This window comes from Polyodon spathula, unplaced genomic scaffold (genome assembly GCF_017654505.1).
Source record: "Polyodon spathula isolate WHYD16114869_AA unplaced genomic scaffold, ASM1765450v1 scaffolds_825, whole genome shotgun sequence".
In the NCBI taxonomy this organism is placed as follows: Eukaryota; Metazoa; Chordata; class Actinopteri; order Acipenseriformes; family Polyodontidae; genus Polyodon; species Polyodon spathula.
Window position 1 is genome coordinate 368,241 of NW_024472312.1, and position 20,992 is coordinate 389,232.

Below are 20,992 nucleotides of genomic sequence, written 5' to 3' on the forward strand. Positions count from 1 at the left end.
GACTTTTTAGAAGTTGTTTAATGTGCCTAATTAAAGCACAAAAGTGGTCTAACTTTTTTACACATGGGTGCCTGTTGTTTCTATATCACTGATTACTGAGCGGAAATTGTGCAGGTAGGTATATAAGGGATATAAATGACAAATCTTGCAGTGTTACAATACATGCGCACAATACTGTGTGAATAAAAATATCGAAAAGAATCAGGATTATGTTTGGGGGGGAAAAAAATATTACAGTGACACAGACAACATGGTTATAACAAAAGTAAAATAGTCTAACACTGAGGGGGATTCTGAAACGCTTAGCAGGTATCCACAAAAAAGACTTACAAGAAATCTCATAAAGATGTCACGTCACCCTGAATTGTGTCTTGTTTAACTATTTGGAGACATAAAATGCTGTGTTAACGTCTGTGTTATTTTGCATCAGTTCCTTTTAAACCGATTTTCGTCATAAACTTTTGCCTAGAAGTGAAATAATAATAATAATAAGATCTAGATTTTTAGCAACTCATTCAGCTGGTTACTCCACAGTCATGGTGCCGTTTGTCCAGTTATCCTGATTGAAGACGATATCTTGCTCTTTCTTCATTTTTCTAAGCAGGTATTTTATGCCGGCTTTCACTCCGGTTTTCAAACCAGCCCCCGCGACGTATCCTGCAATCCCTGCTGTGCCGCCGGTAGCTGCCATCAACGCATCTGTTCCCAGGTCCACGGCGGTGAGAATGGCCCTCTCCTTGGCCACTTCAGTGCAATTTATGGTGGCGTAGTAAACCGCTGTGCCCAGATTGTAGAGTGTGCTGACCGCCGGGATCCAGTCCACCACACTGTACACCTTCTGCTCCATCTTATCGTCACAATCCTTCTGAAGGCTCCGTCTTGCAATGCGGTGGTAGAGCGTTCCAAGGTGGACCTCTTCGCATTCTTGAATCCAGGACTCTGCGTCAATCTGGGGAAGGATGTGGCTGCCTTTCCTTCGGATGACACTGAAAGTCTCTCTGCCGCTGACCCCTGAGCAGAGGTACCCCAAGCCTTCGCACTCCTCGATAGCATCTCTCAGTTCCGTGTGCACCTTCATGGCGTCTCCCATGAGCAACGTGCTGTTGACCTTCACCCATCTCTTGCACTTCTTGGCTTCTGCGTTTTCCTTTATCTTGTTGCTCTCTTCTGGGCTCTGGAACTGGGATGCAATCTGGTCGATGTTAAACAGCAAAGCCTGAAGATGATGCTCCCCATCGGATGCCAGATTGGCTTGAGGGGCCGCTAGGGTCCTGCTTGGGTTTTTCTGGATGATGTCCTTGAATTCCAAAAGCATTTCGTTTGCGTCCAGGACCCCCAAATCTTCATACAGCTGCAGAACCAGCTTTTCTGCTTCTTGACGGCAGCCGAAGCCAGCAAGGAGGGGCACCAGCGCAATGGCCACTAGGTCTTTCGCAAAGAGTGGCCATCGAGTGTCATCTCCAAGGGATGCCTCGACCAGCTCACTGCAAGTGACGTTCTCGATAATTGACGGTACCTTGATTTTGGATCCCAGCAGCTGGGATACAGTGTCCACTACCTTTCTTGCAGACTCCACGGTTGAGTCTTTATCTCCCTCTGCTTCATGTGGATCACGAGCTGAGATTTGGGATGGGGGAGTTGTCTTCGGAGCCAGGGCATGCAGAGATTGGCAGGGGAGAAGGTCACACAGCAACAGCTGGCAGATGAAGAGCCACTTGAGCTTCGCATTCATTGTGAGGGCAAAGTCTGTCCAGGGAAAAAGAGATATTACATTGAGTGGACTGCTATGCACCTTTTATAAAAGTTTATCAAGGTCCATTTGTATGGTTTGCAGTTTCCACATGGTTTTCCACAGTTATGCTATGCATTTACCATAGTTTACCATAAAAATTTGCTTTACATTAGTACAGCCACCCTATGTAAATATTACATTGGACAGCATTGTATACTTACCGTCATTCATGAATGCAGTAAGCGATGTACACATGACTCCTAATGATTCCACTAAAGAATTCCTATATCTTCAGGACTAATTCACTTTACTGAGAAAGTATTCGGGGACAGTTTGAGTCTTACACTGAAAAACAATTTGGTATATTGGATTAGTTGCCACTTTGGTCTGAGTGGAGTTATCTTTCCTCTGCTGCTCTAGCAGTCTGCTATTTTTAGTAGTGTTATCTTGCCTAGCACCACGCAGTGCTGAAATAATGTGCTGGGTTTTTTTTTTTTTGGTTTATATTTTTTATTTACTATATTGTTTATTTTAGTCTGCAAAATTGTCAGTGTTACAAACCTGTTATACAACTTTAAAGGCTAAATAACTTTTGAGAACGGTGCATGTAAATGTAGTATGTCTCTTAACTAAGGGCTTCACCTATAGTCTGTCAGGATAAACCACAGATGATTTTTTTAGAGCATTTTACAGCACTGGCCAGAATGAGCCTTACAAATAAGTTGTGTATACAATCCTGGGTTATTCCCTGGCACTGATAAAATGCCTCGATTTAATCAGCCTTCTAAATTTCTTATAGATCTGATCCTTTTACCACTTGCCTGCAAATCACTGACTTTTTGAATCGCAAACTGTTTTTTTTTTGTGTTTCAGAAATAAACCGTGCACTCTTTAAAAAATCCTTTAAATAGTTCAAGAAAAGGTTGATCGCTACTCACCGGTACGCTCCCAGAGCGAAGTTCATTTGGTTCTCCAGCTCTTCTAATAAGTAACAGATTCCCCAAATACAAACACCCCATCTGCCTATCTCCTGGGCACCAATGGAAATGTTCTTTCTGCGTGCTTGCTTGTGTGCTGGCTCAGTCATGAGGCCGGGGGTAGCATATTGATTAACTTGGAGGGGAAGCTTTTCTAAAGCTTTTTGTTCACGCTCTTCTTTCTGTCGACTGGGATGGGACCAGGCTTTGTATTTGACCCAGTTTTGTGGGTGCCATGTCGCTTTTCTAGCACCAAGCGCTGGCAGACAAGGCAGGAGATGAAATGCGCAATGCCCGCATCCGTATTCTATTTTCTGCTAAACTGTGATGTCATGATTGCATACCCGTCTGTGTCACGCCCCTTCAGAGGAACAGCAGACCTTGTTGGCTCTCTAGTTGGTTTACTTTGTCTAAATGTAGTTCAGGGGCTGTATTACAGAACAGTTTCCTAACTTGCTGTCCTACCTTAGCTTTCATGGCTAGTATAGGTTAAATATGAAAAGTACTGTGATGTCCGTGCCTCTGGAGTGAAAGAGAGTGCTTAATATAATTGCCTACATAAAGAGTCCAAACTTTTCTTGTTACATTACATATATGAGCCTTTGGTTATAGTTCAGTGGCACTGTGTAATACAATAGCACGCCAGAATCAACACAGCGTACTTCATATCTTATTCCTCAGTAAAGTTGCAAATATCAATGATCATAATCACGGACAGTAACTTGTGAGTGGATCTAACTCCATGCTGTCCTGTAGATAACACAAGCACCCAGCTTCTCTCACAGGATGTGGGGCTGGATCCAGGCATTGCACGTACAGGGCTGTAGCCAGCCACGCAAAATCACACAGGCACTTGCCCATGCAACCCCACCTGTGTGGTGTCGCTGTAGCCTGCAATGACAGTAAAAGTGTAAAAGAGCCTAAAGAAATCATTATTGGTATGATTTTAACGTAGACCCTTGGGTCGCTCATAGCTGGGGCTATAACCTTGACATAGCTTACTGCTAAAGTACATATCCCAAAATATACTAACGGATCATTATGGTTCACTATAGGATATGCTGTATATAATAAGACCTACATGCCCAGAAATATTCGTGCAATACAACAATTAAAATCTAAAGCATGTTCTTTTTTAGTTTCTTGCATGGTTTGTTCAGATCTCTCAAACTAACAGTTTTCTTTTCCTGACCGACAGATAGGAAACGTTCCCCCAAGTCCTACATGTTAGGAATGAAACTCGGGAAGTGACCAAGTTAGAAATGATCTGTAATATGCTATTTCCTATTTGAAATGAAGATAGGAAAATAAGTTAGGAGAGCATTTTCTGTAATGTCAACTTTCCTAAACTAGGCAAACACCCGTAATATTGAGCAGAACAGATTTGTACATTCAATGGAATATATAAAAATGACACAATTATATTGCAGTTTTGGCCTTTTGCCTGCTAAGTGAGACAACAACCTGATAAATATTTTTGGGCGATCGGAGACCGCCGCGTATATGTCCAGGATCAGCTGTAAAGGCAGAGTTGACGTAGGTTTAGGAAGGTGATGTAGCGATGGTGCCCCCTCTCCTCCCAAACTTCCAGCTGCCATCTCACGAGCTGCATCCATCCTAGACAACACGGACTTTCTGAAATGAAGAGGTCCCTTTGCTTCTGCAAGCAGCAAACCATTATGAATGCCATCTGCAGCCCTGCTTTAGCCCTGCATAGGGGAAATATCTAAAAGAGAATAGATTTGTAGGGGGCTGGATAAGAGTAATGGTAACTGGGATTGATACAAGTGCAGTGTATTCTGATAGAGAGTTGGTGGTGGACTTACAAGCTTAACCCAACGGAGAATAACCACAGCAAGATTTTATTAGAGCATTTTGCAGTATCAAAGAAACCCTGCTGGATTGCATGAACCAGTTTTGGTGCAATCCAGGGCGACCCCCCCCCCCCCCGTGCTGTAAAATGCTCTAAAGAAACCCAGCTTTGGCAGACCCTAAAGAGGATGCAGTACAGATATGGCCAAAGGTTTTGTATCATCTAGAGCATGGCTTCTCAATCTCGGTCCTGGGGACCCCCTGTGGCTGCTGGTTTTCATTCCAACCCAGCTCTCAATTACTTAACTAGACCCTTAATTGAACTGATAATTTGCTTAATTAGACCATTTTACTCGTTTTCAGCTCTTGAACAGTTGCAGTTCGAGTTACTTATAAATTGTTATAGCTAACTTGAAATTTGCAACTGTTCAAGAGCTGAAAATAAGTAAAAAGCAACTTTAATAACTTTAATTTAAAGCTTTAATTAAGCAACTTATCAGTTCAATTAAGGGTCTAGTTAAGTAATTGAGAGCTGGGTTGGAATGAAAACCAGCAGACACAGGACCGAGTTTGAGAAGCCCTGATCTAGAATTTTAAGATTGAGACATTTATTGAACATCATGTAATCAACCAAAAATTACATTGCAAAAGTCTACCGGAAGCCATAATAGTAGCACAGTATTTCATGTTAGATTTTGAAATGCCACATTTTTCAATTTTTAGTTCTTAGCAAAATATATGGGGGAAAACTACAAAGCGGGTTGTAATTCCATATGATAACCTAACATTGTTCAGCACGTTTCATTCGGCTTTATGAAACAGAATTTGTTGAGGCAACATTTTTGGCCATATCTACAGGCTGATCAAATCAACCAGGTAGAACAGGTAGATGTGTATTGAGTTATATACCACTAGAGGTCACTGTTAACCTTTTTAATCGCTCTGCAATGCTCAGTGCTTAGCACACACAGACAGAACGGGAAATACAAGAATATTCAGTCAGAACAGCAGTTTTGGTTCATGGTACAGGGAATGCCAGGATGTAGCTGAGTTGTAGCGGGTAGAGGGTAAATTCCCAGACGTCAATAGGCAAAAGTAGCTAAAAGACCCCCAAAAAGGTCTTAAAGGGTCCCAACAATTCAACATCAACAGTGTGGCTCAGTAACCAATCCCTTACCTGTGCTACTGTCATTAGTAAAGTTCCATGATCTTCCATCTGGAAAAGCATTTCTTTACTGCTAGCATCCCAGATACCGGCATTCTGTTCCAGGATGAGAACCCCTTGACGTAGACTGCCTTGGAAGATTACAGTAGATCATTGGTGACCCGGAGTTTCTGTCACTGGCAAATAACAAAAATACCCCAGAAAACATAATCATTCCAGCTGATGAAACTCGGGACCTATCTGGTCTGATGATGATGTTCATTACTACCTTTGAAAAAAAAAAAATCAAATGCAAAAACATGTCTATGTACACTTTTATCAAAATAAATGTGAGATCTATGAAATGACGACAATGCATCCTGGGTAAGATTTACAAGAACGATTCTGTTAGATCTTCTTTGTTGTGTGGACTACCCATCCCATCATTAGATTTATAAATTATAAATCAAGCTTTTAATTATAAGAACAAGCACCAGGGTGACTTCCCACACATTGATTTAATAATACTACTTGTGTATTAGGAAGTAGAATTTAATCGCATTTATTAATAATTTACAACAGAATTTGCAAGGAAATCCAGATGCTGTTTAGGAAATATCACAGTTTCCAGCATGTGGGCAGACAGGGATGATTCCTGTGTTAATCTGATTTGTTGTAAGGTGAATGTTTGTTATATAACACATGGAAATGTTCTCTGAAATGAACGTAGACGGTATTGTGCATTAAGTACATAGAGCATTTGAGGAAGATTTACTCAATCAATGCATTCGCTTGTTCAAAAATACTTCACAGGAAAACGAGAAGTCAGTATGAACTTCTATGGATCACGCCAGAAACTAGTCCCCACTGGGACTAGTATGAGCAATCTCCCCTAAAATACCCCCTCAGGACCGCTACACTATATACAGTGTGCAAACAGATGAAGAGCAGCTCACAAGGGGTAACTCTGTCAGAACTGTTTGAATATTTAGATGGGTTTATTTGAAGGTACTACACTTGATAAAATAAATCTCTGTTTGCAAGCCATGCTTTCTGATTGCTCTTGGTAATCTCTTTTGGAGGGCGAGATTACCCTTTCAATGGCTTCTTTAATCTCTTTAACCAAGCGGCTCTTTACTCTTTCCTCCAGAGCCTTGATTGTTGGGATAATAAGGCATAGAAACTGTGAACTTTCTTTAATCTAAAGTAATACCAGATTTCACATTTCAAACCAAAATGACATACCAAACCGAGTTGGGATCTGAACCCAGGATCTCCCCAGTTTGCACAGATTTCATTAAATGGTTTTAACGAATCATTAAAACGTTGAGTTACCTGTTTATCAAGGACTCTTCAACATCCAGGGACTGAGCATTGAGTTGGATCTGGATTCTCTTTGGCTACAGTGCTGTTTTTGAATGCTCATGGCTCCAATGTGTCCCACAAAACAGTTTTCACCACTAGAAGCTATTCCTGACTTGCTCATTCATTGCTTTTTAATAAAAGATGTTCCATCTGCAGGCCAGCACGGCACGATCTCCCTGGATACGGTACTGATGCTAACTGGTTTTTAGTGCAGCCTGACGCTTGTATGGAGTTCTGGGTTATGAGAAAGAATCTATCTTATGATCAGAGCCTGCAGGCTTATGAGCTTGGATGTCCCTCAATAGATTACCCTTCATAACTGTGTGTTCCTTTTCCCTTATTGACTGAAAAACTGAAAAAAGCCTGACTACTATAAACTTCTCGATCCTATCCTACCAATGTCTTTCCTTCTGGTTTCCACGTTCATTTGTTAGGGGGTATGCTGATGCTCATAATTGCCTTTCAGAGGTATTTATCAGCAGCTACTAAATAAATCCATTCATTAAATTCACTTCCGGTCGGCTTTTACAACGCTCTCAGGGTGATTTTTTTCAAAGCTCCAGAGCAAAAATCCGCTCCCCGTTTTCTGAAAGCAATTGCTAAAGTTTTAAGATGAAAATCTACCAAGAGACAATGTAGATATGGAAAAGAGAAACTAAATTAATCTTTTTAAATTTTTTTATTTAAACTTTTTGGAAAATTAGCTGGAGTTGGAAAAAAGGCGAAGCACATTTTGCACTGGAGCAAAACATTTTTTAAAGACTGTTTTAACTGGGAAGTTAATTGTCATGGAGTGGTACTGTATTGTAAAAGTGAGGGAAGGGCAGTTTTTCTTGTTTTGAAATCCACATATTTATTTAATACCTGCTGATAAATACTTCTTAAAGGCAAGTACGAGTTTCTGCCCCCCCCCCCCCCATTTATAATAATAATATTACTGATTATTAACTGCATCTTTCAGCATCCATTGTCACAGTAGTGGGGTGGAAAAACAATTTTCAAATGCCATTCAAAAGCAAGAAAGCTAATACTAGTGTTAGAATTACCTCTTGGTCTTTCCACGTGAGGGTGTGTTACTTTTAAAAATCTACTGAAATGTGCTCTGAGTGTGAAAAAAGACCTAGATTGGGATGATTTATTACCAGGTTTTGTAGACTTCTTCATGAAAGAGGTTTTAAAAAGGGGCAACCCCTTGGTTGTGCCAGTATAATTACCCTATGCCAAAACTATCACACTGAGAAGAAGATAATTGATACACATGATATATAAATATATATATATATATATATTATATATATATATATATATATATATATATATATATATATATATATATATATATATATATATATATATATATATATCCTATACATCCTTGTGGAAGTACAGCGACAGTGGAGCTGTAAATATGACTGCCTTTATTCTCTTAACTGACCCGTTGACATTTAACAGCAGAATCTGTCTTTTTTCACCCCATTGGAAGGTCAATACCACCATTCACGTTGAAGGCATTCCCCTTGACAGCTGTGCAATAACTGGAAGATTACATCCAGACTGTTTACATGCTGCTGACGGATGTGCCAGATCCTACTTGCTGGACATCAATAACCCTGGCCTGTATAACCCCCTTGACCCCACACCAGTGTGTAAATGCACAGCCTTGCTTTTCTGTCCAGGCTGGCTTCATTGGGTGCCCGCGTGTTGATGCATCACTTCATCTGCCGCAGTGGCAAAACATTTCAGTAATGAAATGACCTGATTCATACTAGCATTGGCTGAGGGCTTGACAACAACTGGCAGTTTGATTTCTTTAAATTGTAGAGGGCAGTAGGGCTGTAGTGGTTTACTGTGGACTGGGAGGAGTCTCCCGAGCTAGAGGCCCATTAAACCAACATCAAAAGATCAAGGACCTGAGCTATCATTTACAGTCATGCGTAACTTCAAACCACTTTGGAAAGTAAAGCAAAACATATATAACACAGCCAAGTAGAGGTGTTATTGCCTCTGCAGTGTCAACGCTGATATCAGTAATGCACAGTACACTGGTTTGCTTCCTCGCTGCCTGCATTCAGTGTTTGGGTTGATTCGATTGTCGGCAGATGCAATGAAAAACTTAGACAAAAGAAGAATTGGGAACCCAATAGCGTGAATGAGACGTCGATGAGGCTTCATAGTTACCTTTAAATAACCTTGGTTCACAAAGATCTTTATTTTAATGAGCTAAAAACAGAGGGGTCCAATCCCGGTCCTGGAGGGCCATTACTCCACTCCAGGTTTAACAGGTAAAATGATATAATGAACTACTTCAGGGTCTGGACGGAGATTGAATTGGTTCAATTAAACAATTTAGAACAGGGTTGGACCAAAGACACGGAGCGGAAGACTCTGGACAGTCCTAATTTAAACATGTGGCAGTGTTTAGACCCTGCTGTGCATTAGGAAAGCATTAAAATAGATGTGTGGAAATAGACTGGAACTCTGTAATCCACACTTCCTTCTGAGTTCAAGGCAATGCAGATACAGCACTTGCTATAACCCTCCTGTGAGCAGATACCTCTTTTTATTGCATTCATCTTATGCTGTGTCACGACAATGTTCAATGATTGGGAACTCATATCATGTCTGTTTTCCTACAGAAAACAGGACGATGAGGATAAAGATTGCACTCCATGCTGGTGTGTCTCTCTGTGTCCTCCAGCTTGGGGAAATCCCATAATGCACCTGTTGCAGACCCTGTCTAGGCTGATTGCGTTCTGCATTGACCAATCCGGCATTCGGTCGATTACCGTACACGCTGTGTGGCCCTCAGCTCACGAGTGTGGTTTTCATTCTTTGAAGCCAGTTGCTTGTAAGACCTCTGTGGTACATTGATTGCTTGAGCAGCCCACCCCCTGACAGGTTATATTTCCAAATCTGTGACTGACAGTTTCCCAAAGACACTGGCACCTATGGCTATGATAAGTCTCTATAACTCAGTACACCTCCAGACTGCTTAGTTGGTCATAATCATCTTGAGTCTTTTTTCTAACCCCCCCCCCCCCCCCCCCCCCCCCCAGTTTCTTATAGAGTGTTCTTGACTAAGCACATTGTCCTGTTCTCTTCACCTCAAGCAAGCTGCTGTCGATACAGCCTGGAGCCATTTATATAGTCATGCCTTTTTCTCTCTTTTTCTTTTTTTTTTTTTGTATATTTTTCACTGCATTCATGTTATGAAGGTAATTGTATAATAAGAGCCGCTCTTATCTTCGCGTTCGCATTGCCCGCCTGCTTCTTGGTTTTCATCTGTATTGTGCAGAAGGATTTCACAGTAAAATACTCGTTATTGCTAGCGTTGGCAATCATCCTGGATTTATAAATAAAAAAAACAAAACCTGAAATTAAATAAACTGCAATCGAAAGGGGGGTAGGCCTGCACTGTAACGAATCCCAATATGAATTTGGATTTGGGCTTGCCTCTAATACACTGACAAAACTAACTACTAAACAGAGGGTAGGACTGAAGATATTAAACCCTCATTTCCTGTATTGTTCTGGACAGACAAGTGTATAATGTAAAGGAATACACAGAGTTTTTGTGTCTACTTTAAAAAAGGACATTTCATTACCTGGAGGTGTGTGTACTGTCATAACTTATTTAAAATAATAAAACAAAATATTTAAAAAGATCTACAAAATTCTTACCAGTCCTGACTTGTGGAACTTCATGGAAATCACCAAGTAATTAGATTACTTGTATTAATAATTGCTTTCAATTATTTGGGTGGACACAATCTTTTAGTGTTCAATTCAAATTATTCTTTTAAGTAATCTTGAGTGATGTGGCTTGGCAGAACCGAAATGCTGAAAGCACACACTAACCATGCCTTCATTACACTGTGGGCAAACACACACCCATGCATCAGTGTAGTGTATATTTACACAGTGTCTCACCTTTGAGTGCCTCAATCAATGTCCGAGGCTTAAGAAAGGGATCGCTCGTGATTCTCATTTCCATGTGTAAACACTGGGATAAAAATGGCCAGTTTGCTTTTTGATAAGGGACAGAAGCCTTGAGTGAGAGATCTAATGCATATGTATATATTTAAGTACATTCTATTATGGATTGCCACTTTTTAGAGGGAGATTTTGAGCACTCGACAATTGCAGTGGCAGGACAGTATGTGTTATCTGGAGCGATGGCCAAAAGTTTTGCCTAAGAATCACCCTATAGAATTAACTAATTGCACTTCATAAAGTTGAATAGTGTGGTCCTATATCTGAAAGTACCGGAACTGTACTGAAATATTGATTTTCTAAATAAGAATTATAATACGAAGCTGGGAAATAGTGTGTTACCTCATTTGTTGCGTGATGACCTCATAGGAAGATGTTTTCCCATATAAAACCAATGGAAAATAATTGAACAACATGTTTCTATGCAGAACATGCATCCAAAACGACTTCAAATGTTTATTTTTTTTTTTAGTTATTTTCAGTAATTCATACATGAAAAAGGGTTGCAAGTGAACAGAGACACTAGTTAAGTCTCGTAAGTAGAGAAAGATAGAGAAATCAGGATATTAAACATAGAAGAAATCCAACATTCAGAAAATGTAGCTGGTTTCAAGTACTCTTAAGAACATTCAATCTAGATTGTGCACACAGAAATACACCGTGTTCCTACAATTGCGTTTCTGTAGACTTCTGAGAGACGTGAACCTTGCAGCCCACGCTCCATTCAGTGTGCCCACGTGATGCCAGCTTGCTGCTCCTTGCAGCTTCAGAACGAGAGACAAAGAACATCCTTCACGCCATCATCCGATAGAGACCATCTGCTGCTGCCTCTCACTGAACACCTGGGAACAGCGGATCAGCAAGTCAGGAGAGAGAAAAGAAGGAGATTAGCTTACAGGGAAATTATTTCACAGCACTGCCGAGGGCCAGGGGAATTGGCTTGTCAATAGGCTTTAATTGTGCTCTGGGTCCTGTTTTACAACTATAAGTGTACACAATTCTTTCTCTTTCGTTCAACACTTGACACCTCATCGCTGTGAACTAATTAGGGGATGCTGCCCTGGACTAATTGAGTGCAGGGCACAAGGGATTCACGTGGAGAAAGTAATTCCAAAAATCACACTCTTTTAATGCCATTTCTTACATAGATCTCGACTGTGCCGTTTTGAAAGAAACACGTGTTCTAGGAATATTTGTAACATAAAACATGACACGTAGGTTCACAGGACCTTCCTTAAGATCATTTTGGACAATGATTAATCTGACCTAAATTATTCAAATTGCGTTTTGAATCAATGAAAGAAAACAGCAACACTGGTTCATTTAAAATTCTACCATTTGCAACTTGAATTAAGAACCCATCACTGAACGGAGTGCACGTGCAATCACACTCCGATCATGACAAACTGTTGTGAGATAATCCCTTTTGTGAGATAATCCCTTTTGGCACCAAAGTCAGTGTCTCTCCACCATAAAACCCCACGCTATTTCAGTATCATTGTCCAAATTTCAAAAATAAGACAGGAGGGAAGGAGCATGGGATATACAGCAGTGGATATGTATTAGAGTACCCCATTGCTTCTGTATTAGAACACCCCATTGCTTCTGTATCAGAACACCCCATTGCTTCTGTATCAGAACACCCCATTGCTTCTGTATCAGAACACCCCATTGCTTCTGTATCAGAACACCCCATTGCTTCTGTATCAGAACACCCCATTGCTTCTGTATCAGAACACCCCATTGCTTCTGTATTAGAACACCCCATTGCTTCTGTATCAGAGCACTCCATTGCTTCTGTATCAGAACACCCCATTGCTTCTGTATTAGAGCACCCCATTGCTTCTGTAGTTTTGGTTTGTTATGCATATGAAATGAAACCACTGCAACTGACAATAGGCAAATTAGTGATTGTCTAATTTAACTGATGACTTCAATGCAATTCATTTAAACTAATAAGAGAAAAGGAACACAAAGCCACAAATGATAAAATGCACAAGGGGTTGTTAAAGATACCTGATTAAAGCACAAAGCGGTCTAACATTTTCACACATTTGTTTCTATATTGCTGATGACTGACCACAAACTGAAATTCTCACACCCGGTTTTCATGCAAGGGTATAAATGACAAATCTTGAAGTGTTCTAATACATTTGCACACTGCTGAAGGTGTGTGGAGTTCATTATCCTACAAAGAAACCATATTACATGCAATCTTGGTGTTTCTTTAAGTTACTGTAGTACCAGATATCAGGTTTTATATAAAACGCATGTTTAATTTAACATGTCAAACCTGCACATATGAGGACGGAAGCGCACAACACGTCAGCTGCATGGAATTGTTTCGTTTGCATTTACCAAGGATAGAAATGAACAGAGGTACCCAGTCTTGGATTTCAAAAGCAATCACACCCCTGTGAATGACATTTTCCCTCTCCTCTTCTCCGTAGTACAGAGCAAGTAGCCATAGCAACAGGCAATGTAACTTATTTATTTATTTCGATGTTTCTTATAGCTGTGGCCCTTCACGCTGAAGTATGACTTGTTTGTACAGTAATAAAAGGACGCAATGTGAAAGTGATTTGTTTGATTTCCCTTGTATTTCAGTGCTAGATGTGCATGTTTACAATGTTTAGTGGAGACTTGCCCCTGTTATTGTTGCCTTTAAAGATGTACAGAGTCTTTAATTAGCTCTATTCTTCATGCTGTGGTCGATTAAAAACCTCTAACCCTGCTTTTCGTTAGTAAAACTAACTGTGGTCTTTACGTGGGTTCGGTGAGTCAGTTGTCTTTTAGGTTTCGCAATTAAGTAGCTGGATGGCACACATGAGCTTTAGAGGTGCTGTGTGTTACAATAACTCAACACGTGAGTAGCGAACATATATTATAAGTCCATTAGTTCCTTCAAGTATTTTCTGTTCTTGTTAGTCTTTTGGGATCAAGGCATACACTTAAAGCACAGAAATCAAAATCATATATAATTCTAATGCTGGGTGCCTACTGTACTAAACTAACGCATGAGCTTAAAAGATAAAGTCCTCTTCTTCTCGGTTTGAGTATTATCTGTGGGTCTGCTTGACGGGGTTCAATGAGGACCATTCCAGTTCTCGCTTGTTTTATCTGGATATGAAAACCTTTGATTGAGACCAAATTGAGTTGACTAACAGCCCTCATGTTGTCAGCCTCAAGGAAAGTGTTCCTTTTTTTAAAATTAATTTCTTGATAAAAGGACAAAAGCGATTACTGCAGCCTTGTGCTGGGGGGCGTCTTCATTATTGGCCTGCCTCTTAACATTTCCTCTATCCTGAAATTAGTCTTGAGGATTGCTCCCAAAGGCCTGTTTCTGAGCTGAGCTGCTTGCTTTTCCTCTCTCGTTTCTCGTGTTGTTTATTGATTACCGTCCCAGATCTATTGGCTTGGTTCTCTGTGACTTGATTTAATATTTTTTGGTTTTTGTTTACACGTGTGTGTGTGTGTGTTTGTGTGTGTGTGTGTGTGTGTGTGTGTCAAAGTCCTCTGTTACAATTACATTAATAAATAGAGCCATCCTGATGCAGTGAGTAAAAGAAACAAAGAAAAATGCCGAATCGTGAATGTATTTTTAATGACCATCTACAGAATTCATTATTTAACTTATTATTATTAATAATAAACCTATTATTAATAATAAACTCAGTTTAAAAAAGTAGCAATACGTATATAACACAATACGGAAAGTTCAACTAATTAGTCACAGATTATACATCTGGGAGTGTACTGAAATTAGCAAGCTGCTTAAAATGATAATACTGAGAGGACGGCTATTTGAATAACCATTAGTGTAGCCTGTATTTAAATGGTTTAATTTGTCTTATCAATAATTTAACTATGTGTCCCGGTTTTGAGCTTTGAAAATCTGGTCACCCTAACCATTAGCCATAGTCCTTTTTTAAAATGTGACAAAAAAAAAGGTGACTACTGTAACGACCAATGAAGGTTAAAGAAATATCATGAGCACACTTGAGAACACTGTGCTCAGAGGAACAAGGAGCTGATCGAGCGGGGTACATTTTACCCTGAGAAGAACACGTGTGTGCCCTGTGCCTGGAACAACCTTGTGACTCACGCCATGAAACTGACAGTGTTTAGAAATTGTTAGAAAAGCAGAGTTTCAGCAGAGGTCAGAAAGCTCAGCTTCACACACACAGTTAGGCCAGATATATAAGACATTAGTGCGAGACAAGCTACCTGAATCCTCTCCTGACAGACCATCTCCGTACCTGAGCTTTCTCCCAGAACATCATGATCGATAGATTTCTATAACCAGGTGCTGCATTGCTGTGTCTAGCGATAATGTCTGAGCTTGCATCTTTTGGCAATCAATAAATGGAAACTTGCTAGCATAGCAATTGGTTATAGTGTGCACTCATTTGCAGCGAAATGAGTTTTCTTTTGTTATTGCCAAGGCAGTTCACGTTCCAGTCTGTACAAGTCGAGTCTTGGCATAAGTCTAAGAAATTCACTGGCAAAGGAAATTGCTTTTGAATTTAAAAAAAAAGTAAGATATTACATTAAAAAAAAAAAAAAAAAAAATAGAAAATACAATGAGTTTATCTTTGGTCAAATCGACATTCAATGAGACACCCATAACTAATATGAATATTAAAAGGGAAATCATTTTTAACCACGTATATCTCCCCCATGTATTGTATTTGTGATATAAACACTCTAAGAGCCTTCATGAAGCGCTGTGGCTGTTTCTCTCATGCTGTAAGCCACTGTAGCCATCCTATTGAATGAAACATCTGAGACCCAGGTAGTCACATGCAAAACACGCCTATTGCTTTCCCGGCATTGAGAGGAAACTCTTGTTTGAGCGGGGAGAGCAAACGCCTTTCAGCTCATTCAGACACAGATGGTTGCTCATTGAGAATGGAGAAACAAACAGGATGTTGAGGATAAAAAGAAAATGATTCACTTTTTGTTTTTTGAATTTGTGATTGATGTTGTTATAAGAATGTGTGGGCATGGAAACTGAACCTCCTGAGAGAAAGGGTGCTCCCTCCAGTCCAGGGCAGGCTCGAGGCATGGGGACTGAACTGCTCCCTCACCCCTTAAGAGAAAGGGTGCTCCCTCCAGTCCAGGGCAGGCTCGAGGCATGGGGACTGAACTGCTCCCTCACCACCTAAGAGAAAGGGTGCTCCCTCCAGTCCAGGGCAGGCTTGAGACATGGAGACTGAACTGCTCCCTCACCCCCTAAGAGAAAGGGTGCTCCCTCCAGTCCAGGGCAGGCTTGAGGCATGGAGACTGAACTGCTCCCTCAACCCCTAAGAGAAAGGGTGCTCCCTCCAGTCCAGGGCAGGCTCGAGGCATAGGGACTGAACTGCTCCCTCACCCCCTAAGAGAAGGGGTGCTCCCTCCAGTCCAGGGCAGGCTCGAGGCATGGAGACTGAACTGCTCCCTCACCCCTTAAGAGAAAGGGTGCTTCAATATGCAAAGGATGAATACAGGCGCCAGGGAAAGTGTTCATTTTTTAATCGCACTTTTCAGTATTAAAGTCTGAAAACCCTGGATCAGTTGATAGAAGTCATGACCTGTGATGCTTGACGCTTGTCAAAGTCCTATTACGATTCTCCAGGCAGTGTGTGATAAATGCAGGGAGGTATTGTAATAGAAAATGTAATAATATCAAATTGAGTCAGAAGTGCCTGGTCTTACAAAACAGTCCTATATTTCCTTACTAACTTTAGCTAGCTTCTGTTAGAACTTCAATCTCTTGTGTAATTTTTTGTAATGGTTTTACAGAAAGCACAAATCTTATTGGCTGGAAACTCACACTAGCACCGGGTTTCAAAACAGCCTGCAGTTAAGTACAGTAAAACCTGTACAATGGTACCTGATTGGAAAAATGAATTACAGTTACAAAAAAACTAAAGAAATATCTCTGTACCTACATCAAGCCCTTTTCTTCAGCCACTGGACCACCAATAATGCCTCAGCTAACTTTAAACACAGCAATGCCTCAACAAAATGCATACCTGTTATTAGTATGAGTTTAAACCATTCCTATAGAAAGACGTTCCCTTGTTCGCACTGTAGATTCTCTGTCTGAAATGGTTTTGCCTTGGAATTTTGAATTTTTTCACTTAGCTCTTTTGTGTTGGTTTTGGTAAATGTTCAGAAGTTTTGAAAAGTGCACATTTTCTTTTAAGAGCTCGCTCGCTGTGGGGATGTTTAGATGTTTATCTGCTACTACAGTACAATTCAGAATGGCGCTGGTGGAACATGTGACTGTGTACGCAATGTCTTACTTCTGCTTTAGTTTTGTTTATACTAGTTTTAAACATGGAAAAGAAAAATCACATGAACAGGTGCCAGATTGCACAGTCAGATTTACATTGATGTCAGGCAGAAGAGACATCTGGATTCCAGAATAGACAGGTTCCGGATTGCTGAGGGGGTCACCCCATTCATACCATGGATTCCAGAATAGGCAGGTTCCGGATTGTTGAGGGGGTCACCCCATTCATACCATGGATTCCAGAATAGACAGGTTCAGGATTGTAAAGGGGGTCACCCCATTCATTTCAACAGGGATTTTGTCGGGACCCAAAAATCATGCTGAATTACACAGAAGGGAAGTATGTAGAGGAGCTGGATTAGACTGGTTTTACTGTGTGTATTATACAAAGGATCAAAAGCCAGGCGTTTGATGTGTGACTCATTCAAGCTCTGATAAGTGTGAACAATCAGGCCCCTTGCAGTTGTGTTCTGAACTGATCAAACTCAGCTGGTCATTTTCTATAAATTTACCTAAGCAAGCTAAATTCTGAACCCCAACACTGGCTGCAGGGAGATTGCAAGTTTCAAGCCCTGAGTGCATCATTCCGAAGGCGCGTGTGTAGCGGGCAGTGTTGTGCCATTGTGGATTCTGTTCTCCCGGCGGTCAGATAAGATGAGGTTGAAAGCTCTAAAACCACAAAGGCAGATGAGCAACTATAGGTTTGACAATGATCACGGCTCTCATCATGTGTCTGAGAATCTGAGGAGTGATTGACATGACAGGTATCGTTTTCTCTGAGCTGCTCCCGCAGTTTAATGAAACCCATCAGTCGCTTGGCTTTGCTGAACACCTTCACATGGGCTTCTACTGGAGGTCGCGACCCTGCGTGTCGCCGGCAGCTCTCATCCTCGATCCCCACCCCAGCTTGATTGCAGCCCAGCCTCCTAATCTCTCGTCTGATTGGAAGGTTCTCAGACAACCACCAGCTGATCTCTCTTTCCAGAGCACGCACTCCCGTTTGCAGAAGTCATTTGCAGACCGACACATTACATGGGATTCATTTCTCCCCCACCGATCGTCCTGTCACAACGTGTTTGACTTGATTCTGTTTATCTCATTATCTTGGTTCAATCTGTCCCTCCCTCTCTCTCTCTCTCTCTCTCTCTCTCTCTCTCTCTCTCTCTCTCTCTCTCTGCCACACAGTGAATTTACTGAACACTGAAGTACAGCAACAGAAGGCTTCATTCTTCACTGCTTTTTCAGCAATGGGCAGCAGTGGTCCATCCTGGTCAAAGCTGGTAGATTGCTGGTTTTCAACTGGTGTCGTGCTGGTTCAAGAGACTCATGTAAAATTATCCATCACATTTTTTAAATACCCTACAAAAATGTACATTACTGAGATAGAGAATTTTATGAGAATGTCAGAACTCTGTATCGTGCTTCTCATGCAGGATGAAAATGTATTAGAAACATCAGAGTAAAATGTATGGATACTGTTAAACCAGTTTAATGGAGGTGACTTTCGGCACACGTAGAGTAACTTAGGTTTTAAATGACTGGAGAGATAAAGCCTGTGCAAACATATCTGGAGTGAAATATAGTAAGCAATTAACCACGGTAACATTATAAAAGAGATTTAAAGGGCTCAGTTCAATTAACAATTACTAAGATAACTAAAACAGACTGTAGTCACGTGTGTCCTGAGCCCATATGGTATAAATACCGGGAATGGAGGCGACACAGACAGAGAAGCCTCTAATACCTCCAGGATCATCGTGGGCCATCGGTGAATCAGTCTGAGGCCTCTCTCCAGGGAATGAGAGCCAACCAATTGCCTATCTCTCTTAATACTAGTGGCACGCATTGTATCTAAACGATAACGTTCAATGTTGAATGAAATGTGGGCATTTAAAAAGTATAAACGGTAAACACTGTTCAATTGGAAACATGGTCTGGTCTCATCCTTATAGCTTAACAAAGTAGTTCATTCCATGTTTATCTCAATTTGCAAACCTTACACTTAAACAATTCAGTTGTGGCACAGTGGAGCTGCATTAGTGTCTTTTTAAATAGTCTTTGTCATCAGGGTTGCTGGTGGACTGGATCCACAACAATGGCTTTATTCAAGTAATCAAGAGACCCAGGGTATACCAGGAGAACACGCCCCACACCAGGGTATACCAGGAGAACACGCCCCACACCAGGGTATACCAGGAGAACACGCCCCACACCAGGGTATACCAGGAGAACACGCCCCACACCAGGGTATACCAGGAGAACACGCCCCACACCAGGGTATACCAGGAGAACACACCCCACACCAGGGTATACCAGGAGAACACGCCCCACACCAGGGTATACCAGGAGAACACGCCCCACACCAGGGTATACCAGGAGAACACGCCCCACACCAGGGTATACCAGGAGAACACACACCCACACCAGGGTATACCAGGAGAACACGCCCCACACCAGGGTATACCAGGAGAACACGCCCCACACCAGGGTATACCAGGAGAACACGCCCCACACCAGGGTATACCAGGAGAACACGCCCCACACCAGGGTATACCAGGAGAACACGCCCCACACCAGGGTATACCAGGAGAACACGCCCCACACCAGGGTATACCAGGAGAACACGCCCCACACCAGGGTATACCAGGAGAACACACCAGGGTATACCCCACACCAGGGTATACCAGGAGAACACGCCCCACACCAGGGTAGACCAGGAGAACACGCCCCACACCAGGGTAGACCAGGAGAGCACGCCCCACACCAGGGTATACCAGGAGAACACGCCCCACACCAGGGTACACCAGGAGGACCTGTCCCACTCCAGGGGACATGAACATAATTTAGATCTACAAAATGATACTGCAAGAGTTTACCGGAAGCCATAATGGTATTACAGTATTTCATGTTAGATGCAGCATTTTTCTATCTTTGCCAGCTTTTCGATAAGCAAATGGAAAACTGCAAAGGGGTGTGTAATTCAGTATGTTAACGTAACATTATTCAGCAGATTACATTCGACTTCACGAAGCAAAATACCTGTACCTGCCAGGTGTTCGACAGAACACATACCTTTTCCAGTCCAGCTTTCTTTTTCATCAGTGGACACAGACTGCAGTAAACATATCAAACATGAGCCTTCTGCTTAACACACAGATATACACAGAAATGAACCTGGCATGACTCCCCAAATTACATTGCATGGATCAGAGAAGACAGTTTGAATTACAAAGGAAGAGCAAACTGGTATTATTAACACCTACAGCACTTATCCTCTTTCATCCTTTACTATAGATTAGTGTGGGAGGAATACATGGTGTCTATTAACCCATCAATACTGTCCTCTCCTCCCTGTACTGCAAATCTATGGGAAGCTGAATCTCTGAGCTTTGCTACATTCATCTTCCCGCTAAAGGGTAGCTGTGACAATTCAAAACTATGATTCCTTGGATCCTCTGTCCTGAACAGGGTTATTGCTTTTGGCTTTCATTGGCCTGTTTGCAGTGATGTTGGTCACAATCTTGATTAATGTTTCTCTAAATCTACCGTTACCTGTATGCAAGGTTGTCTGGAAAACTGTCTAGGACTTTAAATCATGTGACAAAATGACCTTTCAACCTGACCCACCTACTCACCCCTCTATATTGTCACATGATTTGAATAGAAGGGGGAAGTCAGCTCAGTGCAGG

At 41.4% G+C, this 20,992-nt stretch overlaps 1 protein-coding gene across 2 annotated transcripts; it reads right to left on the reverse strand.

Moving 5' to 3' along the window:
• apof (apolipoprotein F) lies at positions 1-2,976 on the reverse strand. 2 transcript variants are annotated; one of them, XM_041241789.1, is made up of 2 exons: positions 2,671-2,976; positions 1-1,746 (listed from the first exon to the last, which is right to left on the reverse strand). In XM_041241789.1, exon 2 carries the CDS (start codon positions 1,730-1,732, stop codon positions 524-526), a length of 1,209 nt encoding a protein of 402 aa, XP_041097723.1. In that variant the 5' UTR covers positions 1,733-1,746; positions 2,671-2,976; the 3' UTR covers positions 1-523. The 2 variants fall into 2 exon arrangements, with proteins under 2 accessions (XP_041097723.1, XP_041097722.1); XM_041241788.1 differs by lacking the exon at positions 2,671-2,976 and adding an exon at positions 1,954-2,085.
• Positions 2,977-20,992: the final 18,016 nt, after the last annotated feature.

What these genes read in the sequence shown, in the direction of transcription:
- apof (XM_041241788.1), bottom strand. Translation starts at nt 1,987, where the DNA reads ATGTGTACATCGCTTACTGCATTCATGAATGACG. An exon ending in TACTGCATTCATGAATGACG is followed by an intron (nt 1,747 to 1,953) that starts GTAAGTATACAA and finishes TTCCCTGGACAG; the next exon opens with ACTTTGCCCTCACAATGAAT.